Genomic DNA, 27,995 nt, shown 5'->3' on the forward strand with positions numbered 1-27,995 from the left:
AGACTTAGACCAGTGTTCAGACCTGGGACATCATTTGTACCTTTTTCTCTCTTTGACAGTGTTCCATGTAAGTATTAAGTGTGATGTTGACAGACCCTTAAAAAAAAATCACAAGAAATTTTTATACATGCAATATTCAAGCCCCCCAAAAGGTAGGCTTTGAGAATTTTACAAAAGCTTTATAAAGCTCTAATCGTGTTCATCCCTATGCATTTTTTTGGATTCTGAATTAATGTATGCATTGATATTGTGTATTTTTAAAGTGTGTAATATTTAAAGTTCTATTCTCTGTATAGTATTTTTATATGACCCTCTCTCCCATCATTCCCCTGAGTGCAGTTCCAAGCACAATGGTTAAAGAGAATTGTAACTTGGGTTTATTTTGGTTTGGCTGAAAACATATGATGAAATTCATAGTCAAAGACTGTGCTGATGACAACATTTTATAATGAAAAATATTAATAAAAAAGGAAAAACCCTGACGAGTCATAATTGTGTCCATCACTGGTTATACTAGTTTATGTACAGTATATAGTATACTGAGATAAAGATGTAGCTTAACCATTTTTACCAATACACTGATGTTCGGTCGCTGGAGTGGAAATCAACATTCTGGACCCGTCCATTTTTCTACAGGTTGAATGTTATGTGGAAAAATCGCAAACATCTCCCAGGGATCTGGTTTGCATCATTTGCAGAACATTATCATGCTGTTTGTTTTGAAGCATTTAAAACTGAAGATACCTGTTAAAGTGATCCACTTCACTGTCTCAGACATTGCTACTGCTGACAAAGCAGTTGGCACCTAAAGTGTAGATATTCAGCAGGAAACTGCATTATTTAAATTTCTTTTATTCCGCAGCCTCCTGGGGTTAATATACACTGATCAGGCATCACATTATGAGCATTAACAGGTGAAGTGAATAACACTGATGATCTCCTCATCATGGCACCTGTTAGTGGGTGGGATATATTAGGCAGCAAGTGAACATTTTGTCCTCAAAGTTGATGTGTTAGAAGCAGGAAAAATGGGCAAGCGTAAGGATTTGAGCGAGTTTGATGAAGGGCCAAATTGTGATGGCTAGACGATTGGATCAGAGCATCTCCAAAACTGCAGCTCTTGTGGGGTGTTCCCGGTCTGCAGTGGCCAGTATCTATCAAAAGTGGTCCAAGGAAGGAACAGTGGTGAACCGGCGACAGGGTCATGGGGTGGGCAAGGCTCATTGATGCACATGGGGAGTGAAGGCTGGCCCGTGTGATCCGATCCAACAGACGAGCTACTGTTGCTCAAATTGCTGAAGAAGTTAATGCTGGTTCTGATAGAAAGGTGTCACAGTGCATGACGGGCCAGGGCTGTTTTAGCAGCAAAAGGGAGACCAACACCAATATTAAGCTGTGTAAATATGCTCTGGGAAGTTATATGCCTTTTTGATTGAAAGTTATTCTATAGACGCTGAGTACAGTATAGTAGATACCTAGTTAATATCCCTCTTTCATTAATATTAATTAACCCAGCAGTTGGGTTTTTTAAGAACAACAACAATACTGTCTGTCATGCTTACAGCATTTCTTTCCTCTCATAGTTCTGTGTGCATATATTGTATTCCAACTAGCACAAAGGTTATCTTGTAGATCGTGTGCCCTATTTATGCAACTCGCCTGTTTAAACTTCAGTCACTTTGGGTAGGTTTATGGTAACATGACACTGACACTTGTGTGATAACAGTAGTCAGGAAGCATTTTCCATTCTGTATTCCTGATCGTGGCTTTTGTCCAGCACCTGCAGAAACAAAGCTGCACTGTTCGAGGATCAGTCTTAATTTAGGACCGACTGATTCCATAGATGTCAACACTCACTTCCTCATACGTGACGTACGTGAGAAAGTGCAACCAGTCGACACCACCAGATCACATTTTAAATGAGTTTTAACTACTCCCTAGATAGCAGATGATTCCAGGCCAAATATGGTTTGGGTTAAGGAACATAATCACCACTTGTGGCAGTAGCAAGTGAACTGGGAACCAAAAGGGCCTAACTATATTCTGCTTTATTTATTTATTTGTCTGTCTGTCTATTTGTTTGTTATAATTTTGTATTTTATTTTATTTTATTTTATTTATTTATATTTTATTTTATTTTGTTGCATTTTATTGCATTGCATTGCATTGCATTTGGAGTCTGGACCACAAATTGTCAAAGTGCACATAACTATATTTAATGTGTGTTCAGTATTGCATCATTTGGTTGAAAATTCAGATCCGGTGAGTTCCTTGCCATCGTTTTTCAGTGGTTTGATGGCCAGATAAAAGTGCCTGGGTTGCTAATGCTACTTCACTCATTTTGCTCTATGGATCACTGTATATAAGACTGGTACATAATGCTGAATAATTTTCAAGAGGTATATAATGGGTGCTTGGAATATATTCCTTCTTGTTTTCATGTACTGTTGTTTTGCTTCTGGGTGTCTCTTTAACCTATGTTTATGTCATCTTTCATTCATCTTGAGGTGGACTGCGAAGCCTATGTGTGCAAATTAAACTTAGGCTTAAATAATAAAATCTCAAATCCCATACAAGTGTACTGAATAGCATGTCAAACTGCTGCATAATAGTAAGTTACCTTCATTTGTTAGACAACTATTTATAATAATAGAATTAAGCTTAGCCTATTTACATCTAACTTATTTAAATAGGGTAAACCTAACCCTAACCCTATTCAAATAAGTCTTCAGAAAAATAAGATCTTTAAAAATAGGGAGAAACTGAAGAAACAACATTTCTAGATTTACACCTTGTGAATGCCATACTTCACAAGGAAAGGCACAATATATGAGGCTGGAGGTATGGAACATCGCCTGTAATTTTCCCAGCTTTCCAGGTTTGGTGAACTTGTGCCCACTGTAGATTCAGATTCCAGCTCTTGGCTATTAGGACTCGTACTGTAACCCGATGTGGTCTCCTGCTGTTGGCGCCTCTCTGTCTCGAGTGTCGGCATGTTGTGCATTCTGAGCTTGTATTTACATTTATATTTATGGGATCTGGCAAACACAATTATTCAGAGCGACTTGAATTGATCTCCTTTATACAGCTGAGCACTTGAGGCTTAAGGGCCTTGATTTAGGACTCAGAAGTGACAGGGATATTCCTCTAGGTACTTTATAATCACTATTTCCAACATCTTAACCACTAAGCTAGCACTGAGATGCCTTTCTGCTGACCACAGTTGCAAAGAGTGATTATTAGAATTAACGATCATCTCAAGCTAATTCCCTATATATGAGTATACCAATAAGTTCAGTGCAATTCAGTGGCTTCTAAATCTAACTCCAATAGAGGACATCTTGGATGTGGTAGAGCATGAACCTTCAGCTGTAGCAGTCATGAATCTGAAAGGAATTTCCAGATGCCATTATTGCTGTTTTAAGTAAATTATTAAGTTTACAGGTCAATATGAATTGACTATATTTAGGTACTGGACATCAGTATGTTATAGATTTCATACACTGATATATGTAATCATGCACTCTTAAACATTTGACATGTTTATATATTGGATTCGTCACAGCAATGAGATGAAGGCAAATGTCATGTCAACTCTCCATTGTGGCAGCAATATACAAATCTGAGATGTTTGACAAGGTATGGACAAACAAGTGCCCCTAGCGTAGTGAAGGAAAAACAAAGAAGGTTAAGTATCAATAAAGGCTGATAGATTCTTATCTGCCAAACAAAGAGCAAACCCTGAAGTAAAATAACCCAAGTCTTGTATCAGAGACCTTCGGTAAAAGAGCAAGGTCTTGAGTTTCACAGATCATAACAGAATTATCCTGAAACTCAGTAGAAATCTCATTACAATTGAATAGGATCCCAAGTAGAAGGCATGCCTGGACAGGTGCTACCATAAAATCCATCAATCTTATTCATATTAATTTGATGCTTGCTGCTAGGTTTCTCATCTAAAACCCCAATCATGTGTCTTTATCTGGAAAACATTTTGACCCCAAAATAATAAAACACACACTTTTCCAAGAAATACTGCAAGAATAATGCCGCTGTATCTCATTAATCTTCTTGTGATAAGAAAATGGCAGATTTTACAAATATAAGTAAGCGAGTACTTCTTCCCAATACAGTAATGCAAGTCTTAAGCTCAAGCTGATAACTTTGGGTCTTCTTGTGCTATAAAGGGCCCTATTTTTCAAATAAGTAGAATTTTATTTCACTCTTCTTCTTTTTTTTTTACACTTTAAAATCTACAATTGGATTGTCAGGTATTGGAACCAACCCAGCCACTGAGGGGTTAACTCTAAGCACTGATCTCAATCATGGTTAAAATATGAGGATTGCATCAGGAAGGGCATCTGGTGTAAAACCTATGCCAAATCAAAACGTGGATGAAATGGTCCCTCTGTAGTGACCCCAAACAGGGAGCTACAACTATAACAAATATGGTATCTAACTACATTAGCATTGTCAGCAAATAAGCACGCTAACTGATAGGCAAATAGATAACTACATACAAAGTGGACACAATACAGAAATTATCTCCAGAGGAAAGTTGCTTATATCTTATTCTCCCTCAGCCTTTCTTTAGAGCTACGAGATCATTTTGCAGGCATGTATATATATATGTATATAGAGGTATATTTGAAGAGTGAATGTGTGAGTGTCAAATATAGCTTGTTGCTGATTGGCCTGTTAGCGTTAATGACCCCATCATCATATGACTTTGTCGACATTCAAACAGTCCCACACTCTCATACACCTATTACACAAATACATCTTAAACAAATGAATTTCAGTCAGAATGATTTCAGCATTTTCTTTTTCCTTTTTATTATTTTTTATTGCGATTACAACTCATCAAAATGTTGGTATTAGTTCGTTGTTTGTCAAACTTTGTTAGCAATATATACTTTCATTTGTATGGATTATTAAACAAAAGAAAAGAAAAACAACTGAGAAAAATATATTGTTCATAGATGCAAAAGCAAAAATAAAACAGTGAATAAAATTTGAGATTAAATCAGTAAATTGTATATAAATACAGTGTATGAACTGATCTGGATGTACCTCCTTCAAAGGCAGAGAGCTAAAGTTTTCTACAGAACGTCAAAAAAAAAAAAAAAAAAATCTTTCCAATGGAATAGAGATTTATTTACTTATTTTAAAAATCACTGTGTGAAAAATTACAAATACAGTCAAATTTGTTGTGCATAGTTGACGGATTTTGGGATAACAGTCTATTTTCTTATAATAATATAATATTCAGTCTTTTTACATATTATACAAGTAGGAAAGTTAAAGAAGAAAAGAAAAAGAAAATCTGAACTTTGATCATTGCAAACCAAATCTTTATTTTTATTTCTTTGTTTGGACTTTAGACCTTCTATTGCGTTATATAGTAAAACTGTGTATATTTGGAATAGTAATCTTAAACTGTGTATTAAAAGACTTTGAGGAAAAAAATAGGTACTGTATGATCATCCGTGTTATGATACATAAAAGAGAAAACATTTAAGCCAATCCTCCTGCTGTCACTGAAGTCAATGGTAAACAGTGAAGCCAACAACGATCGCTATGTTGATTATTCGAGGCGAGCCAGTGAAGCTTATTCTGAGAAACAGAAGATTTTTAGCACATGAGAATCAGCTATGTACATGATGCTGCTGGAATCCCATTACCACAGTGCTTTATTGGGGAATGAAAATGGTGGTGGCGTATCTGTAAAACGTTTATAGAGTAACGAATAAAACGCTTCTTGCAAATAATCAGAGACAGGTTGATCTTGGGACAGTTAATGTTACCACCAGAAACCGGATTACTTTCCTATACCACCACATTGTGAAGTTTTTTTTTATTTTTTTATAATAATAATAAAATAGAGAATTATTTTAGAATAATTTGCCAATCATTCCTTTTTTTTTTGTTTGTTTGTTTTGCTGTTGTTTTCATTTTAAGTACATTTATCCATTTAGAGTTACCTGTAATATTGTGGAATGTCCATAAAGCAAGCTATTTCCTGTAATCTCTTACATTATAATAGTTCCTTGATTCACTGGACACTGGACACTCCTTCTATAATTGTTAATCACAAAACTTCATATCCAAAATGTTTTAAACCCATGTAGGTACAGCAGGTTGTTATAAGAGAAATGAGAACGCAGGTCTGTTGGTAAGTAATATAAACCTTGCAGATGGAGAATTGCTGTAATAGTACAATTAATCAACATCTTATTATTAATCAGTATAGAGAGTGCATTGGTGCTACGGTATAGGAATAAAGGGCTGGACAGCTAGGAAATCTTTACTGTTGCCAACTAGGTTGCCAGATCAACCACATTTATTGAAACTGTCCATTGATTTCCATACAGGAAGTGGGCGTGTCCTGATAGACAACAGAAGGTTGTGTGTTTAAAATCTGAGGCATGCCCAAGCCTTTGAGTGAGTTATTAAACATTATACAGTCTTAACGACAAAGTCTGGATTCTATTTTGCCTCATATGTATGAGTAAAAAGCCAAAAAAACAGAATAGACTAATATTTTAGTCCAGAAGGGGTCAGAATTTTCCCCTAATGTGCCTTTAAATCAAATTGGAACAAACTAATGGATACAAACACACACTCTTATTTTTAGCAAAAGATTTTGAAATTATTTATGCCTAAACCACAATGGGATGGTTATAATTTCCACGGCCTGATAATAAACAAAGTCGATATTTCCATCTCCATTGGGAATCTGACTCATTAATCACATGTACCCTGAGAAAGAAACGATTCATCTCCTGCAAGTTAAGCTTGGGAAGTTTTGTGCATTTTTGCAAACTCTCCAGATTTCTCATCCCTTGGGTGCTATCAGTCTGTTTCAAATCAGATCACTACTACAGCAGAAGCTAGGGGGGGAAAAAATGCATCAGGCCCTTTTGTCTCGGCGCAACTCTGAGTGACCCCTGAAACAGTAACATCATTGTGAACACAATGAAGATGCGCATTTACACAATGTTCAGTTTTATCCGGGACAATTTTTTTTTTTCCATTACCTAACATGCCGCTTCTGGTTGTGTCATATTTTAAGAAGCCAGGCATATGTTAAAATACCCTGGCTTGGCAACACCATTGTTGTTGGGTCACCTTAAAGAGACACTATGTGGTATTGTGTCACTCCAAAGACTTCATGAACACAAAGGTAGGACTGAGTAGCTACATTCAAACAATCTGTATTATTGACGTTCACCTCGGCAAAATGGTCAGCAAAAGCAGGAGGCTTTTTCATAATTGTTTGTTTCAAAAATAAATGTTTATTAAGAAATAAAAAAAAAAAAAGGTTACTCCAAAATCTTTTAAATACATGTTTTTGCTTCCATGTTATCATCAAGAATTGAAAAAATAAAGAGTTTGTCAGACGTTCTCATGGATTACACCGACACTTTGCCAAATCATGTAGGTGTAAAATGTTTCGAGAAATCTGTCTCTCTTTCTGCGTTAGGATCAGATCCTGAGACTAAACGGAATATTCCATAGCTTTTTAAACAGAGCTGCTGTGTCTATAGCTTCCAGGCAAATTAGCAACAACAGTTTTAATTATTCTCGATACCAATAAAACGGAATATCTAAGCTCTCACTTATTTTCTCAGTATAGTGAAAAGAGGATAAAATGGATAAGGATTAGGTTTGGAAAACAAACAACTAAATAGGAATATTCCATTAATCTCTGACTGATCTTCAAAACTACTTCCGATCTTATTATGTGATTTTCAATGAAGCCATTTTTCAAAAGCAGCACTTAAAAGTGTTCATTCAGGGAAGGTTAAAAACACTTCTTCACGACTAACAACCCAAAACAGATGTTTGGCTACATCGTTTAACTAAGTGATAAATCAGTCGAAATTCAGGCTATTAAAAATCATATAACAAGAGAAGAGGAGATTAACGTGTGTTATCTGATAAAGTGATAGAAAAGTCATAGCATTTCTTTTTAAAATACTAAATTATGTAAAGTATCACAGTAACTACTTTTTTTTGTTTGTTTAGTTCGGTGTTACCTTGCAATGATCAATTGGCCCCCAATGTGCCTGATGTTTCCTGTTATTTTGTTATAAAGAATTTTCACTGCAAGTACCATCTTTTTAAAAGACAGAAATAATGCATATCATCCTACGAAGTATTGCACATTACAAATTCCACCAATTGCACTGATTAAAAGCTCTATATAAAATTTTGTCCTATAAAAAAATAATAATTGCTGACAGAAGCCAAGTACAATCTTAATATTAAGAATACAAAAAGGCAATGAAAAATAAAAGAATGAAATTTACAAAAAAACAGCTTAGATTTGACCATAAAATACTACCTTTGAATTGGTGTGACACAAATGCTTGGGCGAGAGCAATTTCATGTTTTAACATTCCAGTATCAGTATCTGTGTCTAAACCCTGATACATTCTTATTGAACTGGTTTTTAATAATAATAATCGACTGGGACATGTAGGGAGTGTTGAAATTTGGGTAGAAGTGAATTTGTTGGAGCATCTAATTACACCAATGCATGAAAAGATGGGCTGTATTCAGAGTTGAGTTATGGTGAGGACTGATAATGCCGAAATTGTGTCCAGAATACAGACACCACAAGATTAAGTGCTAGTCAAGTGTTGGTGTTGGTTGACCAATGCAGGGTGGAGTTTACCAAAAAACAAAGGTCTGTGTTGGTTACAAACGTTTCTAACCTTGGGCTTAAACACAGTATCGGCTAAGAGCGGGCAGTAGGGTCACTATCAGGCAGATTGATGTTGCAATAAAATTTGTGTTTTGATCCATAACTACAAGCCTATAAAAATGTCCAATATTAACCGTGATATTTTAAAATGTGGCATGATCTTTCTTATTAACTAATAAGCATAGCAGATAAGTCCTTCAAAACGTTTTTTAACAGGACAGCACATCGAATTAACAAAAATAGACGCCATATTGATTTTATTATTCATACATCCTACATACAGTGTCTTCATTAAAATTGTGTGTGCAGTTTGCACAGTATAAGAATACTCTGCTAAATAATATGTGCTGGATCAAGTGATATTTTATAAGCTTATATTACCACCAAGCTGTTCGACTTCGATTCGATTTATTTCAATGCTTGATATTTTCTCATTCAGATATTATAGTCTTTTTGGTTTTGAATTTGTTGCGTTTATGGTACACTGTATTACATGTGACATATTTATTTCTTTAGACCGCATGCTTAAAGATAAGTTCTTCTGTGTAAAGTCATTGCCCTAGACACTACCCCCGTTTCAGACGCTTCTTCTTAGGAAGAAACTGGCAACCATGCAAGTACATTGCATGACATTGATTGAGCTTATCTTTCCTCTTGTATATGTTGATGTATCTTTCGGATTTAAGTTGTCAACTCTGAATACAGACCATTGGGAATAACTGGTGGACAAGATGGATGTTATAAGGTAAAGCTTATTGTGCTAGATCAGTATGGTAAGAATTAGTGTGACCATTTGTGCTTTTTCAAAGATGCTCACAGTAACTTAGATGTCGTAACTCTTCCCACATTGTGCAGTGGTGGGTTCAGTGTGTTAAACTCGCACCAGAATATAGAGTAGTGTCTCTGTTTCAAAAGTCCAATTTTAGGTGCAACTTGTCAAAATAAATATGCACAGCTATCTTACCACACACAAAAAAAAAACATGTCCACCAAGACACTTTTTGCCTAGGTACAGTAATGGTATTTTTTAAAGTATGTATACATAAACATTTAATATTTGCAGCACTTAATTGGTCTGGTTTGTCTACTCCAACAATAAATTTAAATTATTTACAGAAAAGGAAAACTATTGACTATTTTGAGATACTGGTGTTTGTGTATGGAAATCAATATATTCTCTAATTACAGCAACAGTAATAATAGTAATAAGAGTATAATAATAATAGTAACAATGTTATGATAAAATATTAAATGCAGACACTGTCAAAAAACAAGTGTAACTTCCTCTGTTTAAAAAAAAAGAGAAAGAAAAGGGAAAGAATTTCTAGTGCAGATATGTAGATATGTAAACCTGGTCCTACGACTATGTCAACATTTTATTTTATATATATATATAAATATATATATATATATATATATATATATATATATATATATATATATATATATATATATATATATATATACGTGCACATATATATATATATATATATATATATATACGTACACACACATATATATATATATATATATATATATTGGAAAGCAAGTGATTGGATTCTCTCACAGAGAGCGCTCACATCATGGTTTCTACAATAGTGTGGCTGGGCTTCATCAAGCCGTTGTTCCCGTTGGGGTCAAGGGGATGTGCCAGTTCTGAACCCTTCGGTCTGTACTCCTGAGGACACGGATTTGTACTGCCTCGCACCGGAGCTGCCACTGCTTTAATCCTCTGGAAGAAGAAAAGGTATTGCAAGTTAGCAGAGTTTGAACAATAGAAATGTGGAATGGTTAGCTCATTCGTTTAGGTTTCTATTCTACAGTAAAGCTAAGCCCTTGTGCAATACTAATTCGATTAAAATAAAAAATAAAAGGCTTAAAACATGGCATGTTACAACCAGGATACTAGGTTAGGTAGACAAAATTATGACAATATATATTTGGGGTGTGTTTCTGTAGCTGAAATCTGTCAAAACAGAAAAACACATGCTTCTTAATCTTTGCCAGGTATGGAGCTAGTTTAACAAATTTGGTGGTTAAAAAAGAAACAGAAATATTGTATATAGAAATATATAGAAATATTTTATTTTGTTGTGTGGAAATACTAACCTCAATTAGAGGGCCTTCAGACTGGATGATCTTGATCACAAACACCATCGGTATGCAAATCATGGAGGAAAGGGCGAGGGTCCAGCCCAAACCAATGGCCCAGTCCGGATACTCATAGACTTTGTTGTACGTCAGAGGCTTGTATTTGACCAAAGAGAAAATGAAACATCCCTGTAGAAAAAAAAAATCAATTCAAAACCCAATTCATTAAGTTAAAAGGCATTACCCCTCAAATGTTATTGATCTTCCTGTTAAATTGGTCTACTAAATTACTGGGTGCCATTTAAAGGCATGACCAGAAACTACACTGTGGTATGTATACAAACCCAGGTCACTTTATTAGGAACACCTCAGAACAAAACATTAACTGAAACATCAAACATCAGACTAGGGGAAAAAAGCAATCTCAGTTACTACGGCATGATTTTTAGTACCAGGCAGGTTTGCTTGAATATTTAAGAAACTGCTCATCTTCTGTGATTTTCACACACGACGGTCTCCACAGAGTGGTGCAAAAAAAACAAAAAACAGGAAGGAGTAACTGAAATTATCCCTCTTTGAGGCCATGGTGAGCAAAAAAGCATATAAGTATGTCCAACAAAGCTTGAGCTGGATAGACTCAACCACTCCTGTTAGCCAAGAACAGGAATCTAAGGCTACAGTGGGCACAGAAGATCAGGAAAAAGATGAGACTCTACATATTATGGCTGCCACATGACTGGCTTACTGGATTATTAGATGAATGAGCATGGGTATAGATACTCCTATAGAAAATGGTTGACCCAATGATTCTCCAAAATATCTCTAAAACAGCTTAATAAGGAGGGAGAGGACATTTTACCCTTTATAACTGACGAAGAGTCAAATTGACATTTTAACGGATGCAAGGCATATGCAATTTGCTCATTTTTAGATAAAATTCTTTCTTTATTGGAGTAAAGTGTACTCCTACAGTCAACATCAAGCCTAACTTCAACTCCCCATTCATTCAAGTAAGCAGGCCTTATGGAGTTCAGCCCTATGGCAAACAGAAAGGCAAATTTGGGGGAGGATAGGATGATTAGGGCTAATGTTCAAAATTGTGTCAAATTAAGTTAAGGGTATTTAAATTTGGTTTATATTTAAAATCCTGGTATGAATAGATTATTACCAAACAAAAATAAAACATCTATACAAATCATGCCTTCTGTTTGTCTGGTTCTTAAAGGCAAGAAAAAAAACCTACCACACAAAGTAACGGTGTGATTGCAGTCCAGCACCACTTCATCCAAGGATTTGGTCTGTATCCAATCATGTCCTCAATTGCATCATAGAAATTATCAGCACCTAACAGGAAGTAAAGAGTCTCTTTATTCATATTCATATTGAATCTCATGCTAAGCAAATTCATTATTGCTAACTGTCTGCGAACAAGCTAAGAATGTAATATAAGAATATTCTATAATCTATTCTATACTATAGCTAGCTAACCATTTTAAATCTATTGTTCTTGTGTGACTGAATAAATACTATGTTCAAACAAAGTATGTTAAGTTCGATAGCTAGACACTTAACTCGAGAGAAACAGGTATGTATGCTATCACTGATTTCAGTGTAATGAATACCAAAACAACTGTACAAATATTAAAGTATATGTTTTCCTTTACAAAACGCAAAGACTAAACAATTACTTCAGCTTAGGTATTCAGTGAAAATTAAATAGTTTGAAATTGATGCCTAGCAAATAAGTTTTTCCTTAAGTGACAGCTAACAAGCTAAGAGTCTGATATTAGCAGCTGCTATAGCTAGCTAGCTATCTTGAACAAATTCTACTTGTGAATCAAATTTGTACCATTAAGCCTGAGTAGCTAAGAAGAAAAATGAACAATGAGTGCAGAAACAAGAACTGTATATGTCAGTAGCATGGTTATAATATATTATATTAATATATTATATTCACTTAATGTGAAAAAAACGAAAACAAATTACCTCAGCATAATTCTATAAACAAACGTTAGCATCTTAAACACTGAAATTTGCTACTGCTATAGCTAACTAGCTTTCTTAAACAAAACTAACCCTAAGCCATTAACTGTGATTAGATATTATATTGGATAAGGTTTAAAGTTAGCTAGCCAGTAACCGTATAAGTCACATGAGAAAAAATTACCTCAGCTTATTTATAAACAAACACTAACAATCTGAAATCCATGCTAAGCAAAATTAGCTGTTAATAACATGTCCTTTTGAACCCAATTCACAGCCATTATGATAGAGTTGATTTGATATTATACATTCAAACAAAGCTAGCCAAGATAATACAAAATAACCTCACTAGCGGAAAATTTGCAGTTGATGTTTTACAAATTACTTGTTACTAACTGACTGTTAACATCTAACATTAACATCTAAGACTTGGGACACACCATTAACTGAAGCATGCTAGAAAAGTCATTTAAGAATAAAGAGTAAATTGGTAAGAGTAAGTTAAGGATTCAGCTAACACATTCCATTGTTTTTTTTCCCCCACAGGTCAGTCTATATATTGTATTTTGTATATGCAATTTGCCGTGTGATTTGCAATTTAAATCTGAAGCCTGGCTATTTGACTGCCTGTGTTGACAGAGGGAAAATGTGATTTTCCACTGCTGTTTATAGGTATGCATGTAAGATTTACTACACAGCCTATATGTCGGAATGTTAGCTTTAGTTTCACGTTACTGTATACACTAGTTTTCCCTCCCTACTATTTATGTGAAATATCACTTGTTGAACTTACCATAAATCCAGGCTACTGCAATGCATTCAAAGAATGCAACCCACAAAAGGCACACACCACTGGCTGCATAGTAGTCAAAGAGCTGAAACACATACATGCCACCCTAAAGAAGAAGAAGAAGAAGAATGTAGGGTCATTATATCACACTCAAGTCCATGCACAGGCTTTATACTCACAAAAAGCAATGACAAAGTAGCTAGGACCATCTCAGGGAACAGAGGACCTTACACAGTTCACTGGTTTTCTTTGTACGTAATGGCAGAACACTCAGTTGTGACATTTGCTTTTAAGGTTTATGTATGATATAATGTCTTGGAAAAACCAGGCCACTGCAAGGAAGCGCTAAAGCAAAACTGTGACTCATCACTGGGGACTTGGGAATGGGATTTTGGCACAAATACTTAATTGTTGAGATAATCTACCATTAATGACAGACTGTTAACAGTCTGTTAACATGTGTTAACACTGTTAAGAACATGTGCAATACAAGTCCATGTAAAAGCTGCTTCTATAGAAATGATGATGTATTACAACATGTATTTATATTCATCTTGCCGTTGGAACCATTAAAAGCTGTGCTGTTGCAAAAAACTAATCAGCATCTTCAGACATATCATAATCGAGTATTCAATAGCACTGTGGTATAATTTTATCATTAAATAAAACCAGTGGTGGCTCCAGTGGTTAAGACTCTGGGTTGTTGATCAGAAAGCTGGATTTAAAGCACCAGTACTGCCAAGCTGCCACAGTTGGGCCCTTGAGCAAGGCCCTTAACCTTCCCTGCTCTAGGGGCACTGTATCATGGCTGACCCTGTGCTCTGACCCCAACTACCAAAGATGGAATATGTGAAGAAAGAATTTCACTGTGCTGAAATGTGTCAAATAAAGGCTTCTATCTATCTATTATATGGTTTACAAGTAAGAATTATCAGACCATTTTTCTTCAAACTTACCTCAGTGACCATGGTAAGTCCCAGCAGGTAGCTCACAAAGCATAGTATAGCTATGAAGATTTCTCGACGGTAACCCTTCCGTAGGAAGGATGGATACAAATCCACCAATGAGGTGATCTGTCCTTCCACTTCAACAAACTGTCAGAATAAACCAAAGTAACAATGTCAGAGAAACCAGGTTTTATTGGGCTGCTCCAATAGCTTGAGAAAAGCTATTTTAAAAGCAACAAAAGCTTAAAAAATAGTCTTAGAAAGAAGTACTTTGGACACAAATGGTGGCATGTAGAGTTCAATAATCAGAAATCTTTCAAAAAAATATTATTAACTAATTATAATTTTTGCACCGCACATGGATTTCTTTACTTGATGTTATGTGGAGAAGCTATATTAATTCCATTTCGAAAGCCATATTCAATTTAACTGGGCCAGCAGCAGTAAGATCAGTAGCTCTCCTGGACCAGTAAGCATGCTGACTTGGTACAGTATTCAATTTCATTTGGACAGTGAAATGTGATAGACCCCCCTCCCCCCAAGATACACAAGGGTCAACACGATGTTTCCTCTTAAATATCAAAGTAAATTTTTTCATTTGGTTATGTTTAAGAGTGTGAGGAGTGATGTTGCATGCATTCCCCAAATCAGCAGAACACAGTGTACTATAGATATATACCATACTGGTTATAGATGTAAACACTCATGCAAATGGAGTAGTACTGCTTGACCTTGATATGATTTGATTGCATATTGTGTTTGCTCCATGTTTAATGAATCTGATATTAGTTTTGAATAATAATACAGATTGTTTTATTGACAATAAATGAACCACCATCACCCAGCCTTGCCCAACCTTCTTCTGGCAATCTCTCCTGCCCCTGTACCATTCCTGAAACCAACCATGCACTAGCTTGTATTACTTTCCCCATTTAGGTCACAAAAGAACAACCTAGTGTATATTGAGCTCTAACAGTAGCAATATACCTAACTGTTCTACAAAGATCCTCTTCCTTGACCACTAGTGTGGTCACTGGATGTCATTTTTGTGACCTGGTGATTCTAAATTGGCTGACTGTCACTGTGCTTTTCTACATTCTTGGTTCATATTATGGAATCTCTTTTTATGAGCAATACGTATAAACTTAAACAAGTATCAGATTGCAGCATTGTATATTTATTTAATTTTTGTGCCCATTAGGAGTTAGGTTTGGACTCAAATAACTATATTATTAAGTGTGGTATTTTAGCATACAAATCAGCTCCTCTCAGTGTTTTAAAGAAATAAGTGTGTGCATTGCAACACAGTGATGTATCTGTATGACCATGCTGTTTATATAAGTAGACAGTTAACAGTTTTTTAATAGTAATCAGTGATTTTGAGAATGTGTTTTGAGTTGTAAACATCCAAAACCTAAGATCATGAGAAAGAAAGTGAAAAGTATGTGTGTAAATCCCAGGGCAAGTACGAAAACAACCCACTTGTTTTTAATTTGCCTGCCAATTTAACTGAGGTGTAGTATGCAAGTATGGTGGTTGTGCAGTAACCAGTCGCGAGATACTGACCTGACTGTCGAGACCTAGTAGCAGAAGCATGATGAAGAAGAGAATGGCCCAAAATGTAGGCAGTGGCATCATTGTCACAGCTTTAGGGTAAGCAATAAAGGCCAAGCCAGGACCTAGAAGGGTAAAGAACAGAAAAGGGGAGGGGAGGTGGAGGAGAGTGTAGTTAGTAATGCAAATCGTATGCACTTTTTGATCCATGCCACTACATTGCGCATGTCGGCATAGATCAAATAGATAAATAAACAAAAATGTGCGGATAGTTCCTAGGCATCGAAGTGATTCAGGCAGGCGAGTTAGAGCTACTAAGGCTACAAATATTTTCATAAGACTTTCGTGTCTTTTTAGTTAGCTTCAGGACATCTAACAAGACAAGAAACTTTCAAACAAATTCATACACTGAACTACAGAGGACTAGGGAAAGTTTTTTATCCTTATGGAAAGCTGCTCAGATATCAACAGCAACAGAGAGGAACAGACAACTGCCTTCTCTTGTCAAGGCCTGTTGCAGGTAATCTTTACTAACCTGGCATTGCAAAACCCATTTAACAGACATTAACAAAAACAGCAAACATGTACAGCAGCACATTTTAGCTGCTAAATATATGTCCAAATGTTCATCGAGAATCCAGACAAGCAAATTATATGATCATGTCTATGTCCACGGGCAAAATGACTCTCCCTCTCAAGGCCAGGTTTCAACATTTAAAGCAAGCAGGACCTTGGACACACCCAGAAGAAAGTCTTCTAAAACAAACCAGGTGCTTTGCTTACCTTTCATGATGTTTCATTAAAAAATATATCCAATACAATCATATACTACAGCTCTTTCGGGAGAGTCCTGTGGCTAACTAAGACATTAATCATATTCCTCTTCAGAGCAGCGCAAGTAAGTTTAAATAAGATGTGATGTATAAACACAGCCATAAAGATTTATTCTTTATACACAATGTGAAGTGAAGCTAAGCATGCCTGAGTCTCCTTAGAGGCAAGAAATAGCATTGCAGATGAACTAAACATTGGAAAAAAAAAAAAAAAAGGGAGCCAGTGAACCAATCGATCCGTCAAATCACTTCACCTCATTAATCTAGCACTGAAAGGTGAACCAGAAGAACAAATCAAAGAATTCTAAATCTGAATGGAGAGAGAGCATGTGGAATGAAGAGCTCGATAATTGAAGATCTGAACACTTGTCCAATAAGGTCTACAGGATGGAGGAAAAGAACAAATACAATCTGCTCAGAACAGCAGCCAAACATCACAAATAGCTGTTGGAAAAATCAAAGCAAAATGCATGTTACAAAACAGGCCAGCATTCCAAAACATCCTGGAACCATAAATTTATTATTTGTTCTGTGAGCTTGGCACAAGATTTTTCTTGGTTATTCCCCCACCCCACCACCTTTAATATCTGCAGAAACAGGCTTGAGGAGTTCTAATAGAGCTGTTTCAGACTAACTGTAGACTCTTCATTGTTAGCAGACTGGACAAGATCCAATCAAGGGCTCAGCTTTCCCAGGGTCTCCATGCACATCCTCTCAATATATTTCCATAGTTTGTTTGACGAATCCAACCAGAGTGAGAATCGCTCCCGGGTGATACATTCCATTAACAACTACATCTTCAGCTTGTTTATTTATCAGTTCGCTTTTTTTATTATCGGCGTCTCCGATTTTGTCGCCGTTGTTTTAAAAACGACTGACTCATTTTTGTGTCTTTTTTTTTTTTTTGAAGTAACAGTGCCCACCATCACTGCTACTTTTACCCTCGTACCTGACTCTGCCACATCAGCAATGTCCACCCCTTGCTCTTGTGCCATGAAGCCCAGGATGGAAAATATTGCGAAGCCAGACACAAAACTGGTAGCGCTGTTCAGGCCTCCCAGCAGCAAACAGTCCCTATGTCACACATATGTCATGGAGCTTGTTAATTAACACAAAAGGAACCTAAGTCCCCACTTTTTTGCCTGTTGACTGGACTAATCTCACGGCCCCCACCCCGTGGCCAGGAAGCTCACCTGTAGCAGTTGTATTTGTACTTGTTGTAGCTCCCCAGTGAAGTCATTGCTCCCAGACAAATGGCATAGGAAAAGAAAATCTGTGTCCCTGCATCAATCCAAACCTACACCAAAAAATGAAGCCATGTTAAGACAGGTAATAACTCATAATAAGTTATACAAGTTTGTTTTCATTACTGCCATTACAAGCTGGATTCTTGGCTAGCCTGCAAAGTGCTTCATGTGTTTCACAAGCTCATGTTACAATACAAGACCTGACTGAATGAAGTGTGAGTTGTGCCTTAACACATGTAATTATTAATTTACTTCCCTAGCAGTTCTCAAGGTGATACATTGCTGCGCAAGATCATGAGATCTTACCTCAGGATCCTGCAGACGAGTGACATTTGGATACAGATAGAATTTGATGCCCTCGGCTGCCCCAGGAAGTGTGACACCCCGGATCAGGAGGATAGCCAGCATGACAAATGGAAAGGTAGCTGTGATGTACACAACCTAAAGGAGAAGAATATGTGGATGCTGATTAAATATGAACTCGATCGAACTCAATGACAGGAGAAAGTCTGTAACTGGAGATTTCTACTCTAAGTAGCAAGACTTTTCAGGTCAACCGTTGAAAATGTGTCACCATCATTTGCCTTTAGCTGGTGATTAACCCAAGAATGGACAACCTCCACATCGCAGAGTAGTTAATTGTTTCAGCTGTGGCACAGGTTATGAAAACTTATTGGCAAGATTTGGGGGAGTCATTGCACTTAGGCAGAAACCTTCCACAAATACAGCAAATCAGCAGTCTACAGAAACCACAGCCTTACAATGAAACTATTTGTTAACTACAGATAGTTACTCATGTCTAGGACAACGTTTGTTGCCATTATCTTAACTGTTTGTTGCCATTATCTCAACAATAACTGGGCTATGGTTGTTTGTGATGATTGACTAACTGAGCAAGTTGCCCTGCGAACATACCCAGAACTCTACCTAGAACATACCCAGACCTCTACGTAAAAGAATTGATGGCCAGAACGTTGTCATATACACAATGTACCTTTCCCCGTGAAAGTAATCATTATACTTGTTGTGTACTGCATATCAAATAAACCACTTCTCACCTTTCCTGTGGACTTTACTCCCTTCCATATGCAGAAGAAACAGATGACCCACATAGCAAGGAGACACAGAGCCAGGTCCCATTTAACATGGCCCATGTTCTCGATGCCATCCGAAATACTGAGGACGTTGCGCCTGTAGGGACATGAGATACTGGTGAGCCATTTCAAGAACAACAAAAGCTTTCTTTAGGATCTTTACGGAACATCACGGGTGACAGAGTAAGACATGTTTGAATGGATGTTTGAGACTGAATCAAAACAAGCAGCCAGACAGAGTAGAATGGACAAGGCTAGTTTATGGCTCCAGATTCAGCCAGTCCTCTCCAGCCCCTTTACTATATAATTAGTTTATGTGAGCTGAGTCTGTGTTAAGCCAAGCCAGTCTAGCAAACACAGCAAGGTTGTAAACGCGTTGTTGTCTAAGGTTATTGAGGGCACCTGCTATTTGACACAGGGTCACAATAACATTATACAGTACAAATCTAAGCCATCTAAGTCTTCTGGGATTTCATCTGAGCCACATTCTTTCAATGAAGCCATATTCTTCCAAATAAAGCACAAGAGATAGAAAAACAAACTTATGCCATTCAACATTTAATCACTTACTCCCAGAACTCGGTGACTGGTGATGTAAAGTTGGTAGCATTGGCAAGGCTCATGTTCTTGCGGAGTGTGTCCTCTATACAGTTCTCTGTGTTCCACATATTATTGCAGCTGGCCCAGGGAAGGTCAGGACGGAAGGACTGAAACAGGTAGTACAAGCCCCAAGCCAAAATCACAATGTAGTAGATGTTCAGTAGGGAAACGATCACAATGGAAGCATAGCCGATACCTGCATGGGAAGAGTGGAAACATCAACAGTTACTAGAGATGCAGCAACAGCAGATGGATGGTGGCCTGAAGGGAAGATTCTCAGAAAGATTCTTTTTCTTTTTTTTTTTTTGAGAAATGCACAGTCCACTACTTTTGTCATTCAAATAAGGCAGAGTTTTTCATCAAGTGATTTCTCTCTTAGAGGTGAACTGGCAAAGAGCCACTAGGAAAAAGGCCTACAAACAAACTACTGGATGACACATGCAGCTAATCAGGACAGGGTACATATTACTGTTATCAAGAGGTTTTAATTCCACTAATCATTAAATCCTGTTACCTATTTTAACATCAGTCATACAGTATAATCCCTCACTGAACCTCTGTAAACCTTTCCTGACACAGATTCACATTCTCTATGTTGCCATTACTTGAAAAGTTTTGCTTCAGTGAACCACAATAACCAGCATTGTACAAAGTACCCATGTTAATGAGGAGCAAGCCTGTGAATGAGGAACTGTTTGAATTGCACTGTGCTTACACAGCAAGCACTGTTTGGGTTTGTTTTTTAGCTGGCAGGAAAGCTGTACACATTGGTACAAAGCTGTTTCTCTGTTTAAGCTTTAAGTATTTGTTGGGAAGAATGTCAAAAGTGGGAACACTGCACATGTACACTGTACATCACAGGAAAAAAAGTGAAATAAATGTTCAACGTTTTCTCTTTCGTTTAAACAGGAATTTCCATAAATATTCATGACTTGCAATGCTGTCTGCTATATTGACTTACCAAGCATATGAAATGTCACTGTGCAAATAAAACAGTGTTGAGAAAGATGGCCTCTGCTACAACTAAAAAGGAATTACTGTAACTGCCTCACAGGCAGCATGCAAAGTGGCCAGTGAGTAACAGCTTGATACTGTCAAAGCTTATTATGAAATCTTTGCTGAACCAAAAAAAGAGATATTACCAAAAAAAAAAACCGTTACTGTCTTTTGTCCACCTTCCTTTCCTGGTTATAATGACTCTCCCTCATGGGCCCGACCTCATTGCTAGTCATCGCTTTAATGTTTTGCCACTCTGCTGCCATGGAAACACTGAAATTAGCACACTCTGCATGCTACATGCTCTCAAGGTCTGGCTGGAAGTGTGTGTCAGTAGGAACCTTTGAACATGTTCATCTGGGCTCACGTTGAAAAGGTCTGCTCAGTTCAGGAGTTCAGGAAATAACATTTCACATTTTCCATGGCAGCACTACTGACCACAGAAACATTTTTATTAGGATACAGATTCAGCTTCATCTGAAGGTTTGGGGAAACGACCCTTCTAAATATTAGATAAGGATAATCATATTGGTGTTCTGTGTAAATGTCAACAGCGTTTAGCCGATTGATATTTTTTCCCTTCTTTGCCATGACTCAGTTCCCAAGGGGAACATGGGGATTCCCTTCCTGGAGTGTGCTTTACTCTATTGTTTAATCATAACCAAAACATCGGTTGCACTAGGCTATTTACCACTTCCCCTAAGGTTGTTTCCTCCAAAAGGAACAGGTGCAGGACAATGTATTATTATGCTCAATTGACCACAACTTGAACCATTTTTAATCATACATAAAACTCACCAGTAAAGATGGGGCAGATTTTTTCCCAACAAGTGATTCCTCCCTGAGAAGTGAACTGGCCAAGAGCCACCTCCAGGAAGAACACAGGCATGCCTCCACCAAACAGGAAAATGAAGTACGGGATGAGAAATGCACCTAGGAATGAACAAACAGGGCACATTCTTATCATTAAATCCTGTTACCTGTGAAGACCAGGATTTACTATAGCCCCATATCTAATCTCAGTCAAAGTCTAAAAATGTTACACTGAAACTCTTGCTCTTACTCTGCATTTCCTGTCAGTAAAACCAAAGCTTGTCTTTCTCCAAATATGGGCTTGTGATTCTCTGAACAGTTATAGTGACGTCCAACACAAGCGAATCAGCAAAAGCTTCATTCAAATCCCTTTGACACTAAACTAAATTCTGGTTAAATGTGATACCGCAAGACAAGTTCCACGAACCAGGACGTGAAGACGGGCTTCGAGACATTTTTTAGGTAACTATTTCCTGTGTTGGTGAAGATGTACAAACCCTTAACTTACCTCCACCGTTCTTATAGCAGAGGTATGGGAAACGCCAGACATTTCCTAAACCAACGAAGCCTCCAGCCACAGACAGAAGAAAGTCAAGCTTGCTGGCCCACTTCTCCCGCTGAGGATGTTTGCCCTCAGCCTCATCCTCAGGTCGAGTGCCAGGGCTTTTCCCTGGGGATGGCTTCAGAGTGTCCTTATGGAAGTCCTTCAGGCATTGAAGCTTCTCTTTTTGTGCCATACTGTTGGAGAGAACAAATAGCAGGCCAAAAATTTTATGCTTCAACGAGTGCACTTGGTTGACTTGAGAAGAATTAAACACAAAAACCTCTCTGTGCATGGTGTTTTGAACTGAAACAAGATATGATATATGAGTGCAGCCCAAACAGTTAAAGACAACACAGAACAAATGCAGTCAAAGTGACTGCTGGATGCTTGAAACTAAGTGCCTTGATATAACAACAGATGAGGGATGAACGCTAAGCTGAGCATGTGCAACAAATGTTCAAAGTGCTCTGTCTCTTTAATTAACACAGCGCTTATGTATCAAGACACTTTTCAAAGAGAGAATTGTTATTACTGGCTCAGAGTGTACAGTTTCAAAGCACTGGCCAAAAGTGCCATGGAGAAGCCCAGATCCAATCCCAGGGATACAGATAAAGATGTCAGAAATGCTCTGGCACCCTTTAGCCTAGCCCCTTTTTAACTTGGCACAGATAGAACACACTTACAGTCCCATTGAAAGATAGTTTGTTTAAACAGGGTTTCAAAACCCTCTTCTTTTTTCTCCCCCTTGGGAACACACACACAAAAATATTGTGTCTATTGTGTGTTTGATACTGCGATGCTAGAAAGAATCTATGTCCTTTCAAGGGACAGTACAAATGGTAGTAGGCACAATTTCCAGGGAGTTGATGCGTAGGTCAGCTTTTGCTTTCTTTTAGGTCTAGATTTCAATTGGAAAAATTCTTCAGTTCCAAAGATAAGGGCTGCATTTCTTTAAAAGTATGAACCCACATGGAAAACGTCCGCTGTCAAGATAAAACGCTGCACTGTTATTACTAAATACAGCTTTATAAACTGTAGAAAGGAAGCCTCCTTCAGATTAAGTGAACACTAATCATCTAACGACACAAGGATTCTACGCGGAAGAGGTAGTTTTGAAAATCACCTAAAAAGTGGCAGAGATTTATCAGCTTCCTACAACCAAAACACAACTCGTTACATAAGAGTGAGATCATTTAGTACTGATGTCCTCTGTCCTCACTCTTTACACTAACAGAGAAACAGCGACAAGACTTTGGATTACAAAAAAAAAACATATATGGTCCTGTGAGCCGTTTCTGGTGTTACTACGTACACAAGTATTCTGTAAAGCAACAAATAAGAACCAATTCTTAGAATAAATATAACATTATACTTCCAAGTCATGTTGAGAAATCATGGTGTAAACTGTTTGTCATTCATTCGCCCGTCCCACACACTTACATCTCCCTCATGGCTGCGTCAGAATGCTGTGTGCTGTTCTCTGTCCGCTGTCACCATGCCCCTGCTGTCACAGCCTAAATGTGCATGCGGCTAAGAGTAAGCCCTGATTGACAGTGCTACCCGCCCCCCTAGACTAAGACAATTAAATACTATCAGCAGATTGGGCTCAGCTTTGGAGCGGAGGATGACACGGACTCGGATGGTAAATTTCCACTCCTCAAAAGATTTAGCTTTGCGTGTGTCCTTGCCTCTCGCTGTAACCCGAGCACTAAACAGGAGTGAGGGGACGTACCAGGGCCAGCAATCCTCACCTCTGTTTCATTTCATTGGATCTGCTGAGGACCTGTTGGCTATTTAAATCTTCTGTTGTCATCCCATCGCTTTTTAAAGCTTTTCCAGTAATACCTGGCAGCTCAGGCTAAGAGGTTGTTAACGTCACGCTAAAGCAGAGGATGTTTTTGTATAGCCTAGCTGAAATAAATACACTCTGAAGGTGGACATCCACGAAATATTGCCAAGAACAGAACATTTTACATGAGGCAATTGTACAAAAAAAGCAATTGTATGCCAGAGGTCAAATTTTTCCATGAGAAATTCCATGTAGGGGAAGAAAAAAAAAAAAAACCCCACAACCCTAGAATCCTGTTAAAAACATTAAAATAGAAAAGCTGTTGATCTGTTTAAGGAAGTTGTAAAGAAAAAAAATGGGCATATTTTTGTTGACATCAGGCGAGGTTGAGTCATGAAAGGTTATTTGATAGGACAGCTTAGATTTCTGTGAAGCAGCTGCAGTGCTCCCTCTTCAGTTTAAAGAGAATCATAAACAGAGCCCGCTCGGCTACCACAAAGCCCCAGGGAGCTCCTAATTAGAAGCGATTTGCTTTGCGAAAGTTATAGCTCAATGAATCGACCAAAAACGTCAAGTCACAGTCCCTCTCTGCTCTGCCTCATTGCCTGCTTCTGTCGGAGGATCAAGTAAATACAAGGCAAGTGCTATGTAATGGTCCTGGCTACTGAGGGAGACTTCACGTCTGTCGTCCATGTGAGGTTTGTTACATAACCACTATTTTAAACCCATGCACATTTCCTGAGGGTACACGCATTAAACTCTGTCCTCCCCTCTTTCACAACTTTTTTTTTTTTTTTTTTTTTCTGCCCAGTGCACAACATCTCGACTTTCATGCATTCCCAGTTTTACAAGAGGACGCTTGAAAATTCCGAGATTGAATTCGAGCAAATCTGAATCTTAATTGACAACAGCAGAAGGCAACAGACACTAACTGCTCTGGTTAATGCCCTTGGATAAACTCCAGTGCTCTTTGCTCAACTTCCGCTATCCCTCTCTAGTTTACGCCATCAAATCGAATCCTAATGATAATGTAAACAGAGCAAGGGCTGAAAATGGACCAATTTCACCCATTAACCAAGTTTCCTAGATACAGAGGACGCTACTATTGCGTCACTCTAATTCTGAGTCTTCCTTTCCTTCTTATATTCCATCACAAGCATGAAAGGATTTGTTTAAACAAAACACAAAAAAAGCTTGGGTTAGTAGAATTCTGACAAAGCTAGACCTGTTGCAAAGTGCACTGTATTTTTTTTTTCTAGCAATAGCCTTGAGCATCTTGTAAAAATCCTTCGACTGTAGCCGCTAATAACCCAGAACTGTATTGTCCATGAACTTTTTTTGTTTATCTTCCCTGTCAGAATGACACTGCATGACAAGATCTTGTTCAAACAAATGTTATGGTTTAGTTTATTCAGTGCCAAAAGATTCTGTTTAATAATTACTTAAGTGGCACACAGACTACTTTACTTTTACTTTTTGGATGTCTCACTTGCAACATCCAACACAAAACAGAAGATAGGCTTCTTTATTTACCAAAAAAAAATAATAATAATAATAATCTGAAGCTCTGTGCCTTGTATTATTGCCATTGGTTTAAATGGTATTTTGTCTTTTATTTCTCCAAAGCCTGCCATATAACAGTGTACTAGCAAACAAAATAATGGATGCTGAGTCAAACAAAAACCCAAGAATACCCCCCCCCCAAAAAAAATGACAAGGCCCTATTTCAGTCATTACCTGTCGCAGTTTAGCTCATCTAGTGAAGACATGGAATCGGAAGCAGGTAGATGGTCCAGCTTGACTGAGAGGTTCAGTGAGCACTGCTCAGTTCCCAGAAAGAGAATGAACCCAAAAACATACCACTGCAAGGGTTAGGGGTTCTTGCCACCTTCTTGGACTGAGGTGCAACCTTTAAATTGCCTTGAGGCCAGAAAAAGGAGGGAGTTTGGGTGATGGGGGAGTGGAGCTGGACAGCTAAACACTTTGGGGTTTGACTCATTCATGGCAAAAAGAGGAGAAAGACAAAAACAGTGTTTCGTTGTAGGAGGAGGAGATGGCTGGTTGCCAGTGATGTGCCCTAGTCTTATGCAATGACGCAGTACAACACAGACACTTTCTTCATGATTTAAAAAAAAGGTGAATCTGACAGGATATAAAAACCTGAAATCACCTAATCTTTTATTTTTTTTCCATTTCTTGTTGTTTTTGAACACATACTGGACAACCCCAGGACACAACCATAACCTTTACAGGTTGCCCAAGGCCTCCCTTGCACTTTACATGCATTTGTGATTCCTATAAGTTTTCATCTATTGTCTGTCTTTTACTTTCGTGTGTCATATCCTGATTACTTTAGAATGCAGAAGTACATGACGCAGATGTGTCAGGTTTACGTGTGTCACATAATAAGTTATTAAACACCACTTCAGTATGCATGAGAAGATGACTAACATCTGGATCAGTATATCAGCATGCACAAGACTCGCACAGACTAGTACAGAAGATATTAACGAATAAAGCAGTGCACAGGACATCCTGTAACTTTCCACACAGGTTCAAAACGATCGCTTTGATGTGCATGAAGTCTTAAAGACCATGCACCTTTTGTGAAAGGGACTAAAGAAATATCTTTTAATAAATTATGTATATATATATATATATATATATATATATATATATATATATATATAAACAAACATGCAGATATTTTTTTTTACTGTAGCTTTATTGCAGCTGATATACAGCAACTGTTACCATTTAATTGTCTAGCATAGAGGAAGTCTATTCTGATGTCGAAACTGTGAACACATCAAAAAAAAAGTGTGTATTTGTTTTGCATCTCTAATTTTTTTCTCTCCTCTAAGGCATGGTGTTTAAAGATCCCTTTCAGACACACACACACACACACACCAGTGCAGGTGCGAAACAAAAATCTGTTCTGCTCATGATCTATGGTCTAACAGTAATTATTTTAACAGGCAGCCAACAGAAAACACACACACACACACACGCGCGCGCGCGCGCGCACATACGCAGGGGTACGGAGTGTGCGCTTACAGACAGCGTAAGGACCTTGTATGACCCCGAAATCAGAAAGCGCGCGACCTATCTCTCTGCGCGCACACGCACCTTCCGCTAGTTCCGTTAATTAAATGAAAGTGACTGAAAAGCCAGCACGAGACGAAACCCGGGACTGACACAATGAGCGCGAGGAACAATAAAAGCTATCATGAAGGGCGAGATAAGAGTGCATCCTCTCAACTCATCATCATCTGGATAAAATGACTGGTCAATACTAATACTGCATACGCTTTAACAGTATATATATACACATACACTTTACAACAGGCAAAAGACACGAGTCTCTATGAATATAAAGAGCAGATCTGTAAATACATGGAAATTTGGTTTTATCTGGACTACAGATAAAAAAGTGAAATAAAAGTGTGTGTGTGGGGGGGGACTGACATGCATCCACTTGCAGAGGCGCTTATAACTAAATATATAACTGTAACAAGTGTATGTATGTATAGTCGATGTACATGCATTTTATAAAGATATAAAAACAAACTATAAATATATGCTTATTCTAGTTTATACAATCTTGGATTATTTCTTACCTCCTCCGATTTTTCTCTTGTTTTATTCCTTTAGAAGTGTCTCGTCTCTCGGGTCTCGTGCGACGATGAATTGGATGTGTCGCGGTAAATTTAATTTATAAGCCTTTCTTTCCGACCTTTGTCTCTTAAAATGGGTGACCAATAGACATCGTCATGAGTGGAAAAACACCGGCCAGCCTCTTGGTGCAACAGGAGGAGAGACACGAGCCATTTTCGTTCGCTACTTCCTGCTCGCGCGCTGCTCTCAAACATCCTACAGGTCAGATGGGGCGGTGCACGCGCTCGTCAAATCCACGCCTGTTTACACGCCTGTTTATAAACTCACTCTGCAGCAGGGGCTCCCAAATTGTTTGCAGACATAAACGCGTTTAACTGAAAAAC

At 37.7% G+C, this 27,995-nt stretch overlaps 1 protein-coding gene across 2 annotated transcripts; it reads right to left on the minus strand.

The window, feature by feature from the left end:
• Positions 1-5,836: 5,836 nt before the first annotated feature.
• Positions 5,837-27,851, minus strand: slc6a6b (solute carrier family 6 member 6b). 2 transcript variants are annotated; one of them, XM_058373687.1, is made up of 14 exons: positions 27,615-27,851; positions 22,170-22,399; positions 21,647-21,781; positions 19,823-20,048; positions 19,217-19,349; positions 18,465-18,599; positions 18,105-18,208; positions 17,861-17,985; positions 16,091-16,203; positions 14,534-14,671; positions 13,581-13,683; positions 12,048-12,148; positions 10,823-10,993; positions 5,837-10,445 (listed from the first exon to the last, which is right to left on the minus strand). In XM_058373687.1, the coding sequence occupies exons 2-14, from the start codon at positions 22,396-22,398 to the stop codon at positions 10,290-10,292; spliced, it is 1,869 nt and encodes a 622-aa protein (XP_058229670.1). In that variant the 5' UTR covers position 22,399; positions 27,615-27,851; the 3' UTR covers positions 5,837-10,289. The 2 variants fall into 2 exon arrangements, with proteins under 2 accessions (XP_058229670.1, XP_058229669.1); XM_058373686.1 differs by lacking the exon at positions 27,615-27,851 and adding an exon at positions 25,732-25,884.
• Between the last annotated feature and the right edge of the window lie 144 nt (positions 27,852-27,995).

The sequence above is a fragment of the Hemibagrus wyckioides genome, linkage group LG21, assembly GCF_019097595.1.
Source record: "Hemibagrus wyckioides isolate EC202008001 linkage group LG21, SWU_Hwy_1.0, whole genome shotgun sequence".
Classification (NCBI taxonomy): Eukaryota; Metazoa; Chordata; class Actinopteri; order Siluriformes; family Bagridae; genus Hemibagrus; species Hemibagrus wyckioides.

Bases quoted from the DNA above. Each gene is read 5' to 3' on its own strand.
- slc6a6b (XM_058373686.1), bottom strand. From the start codon at position 25,763: ATGTCTTCACTAGATGAGCTAAACTGCGACAG. The intron at 20,049-21,646 runs GTGAGTTTTATG...CTTCCCATGCAG, and splicing joins AATCTGCCCCATCTTTACTG to GTATCGGCTATGCTTCCATT. The intron at 18,600-19,216 runs GTGAGAAGTGGT...CTTCTCCTTTAG, and splicing joins GAGTAAAGTCCACAGGAAAG to GTTGTGTACATCACAGCTAC.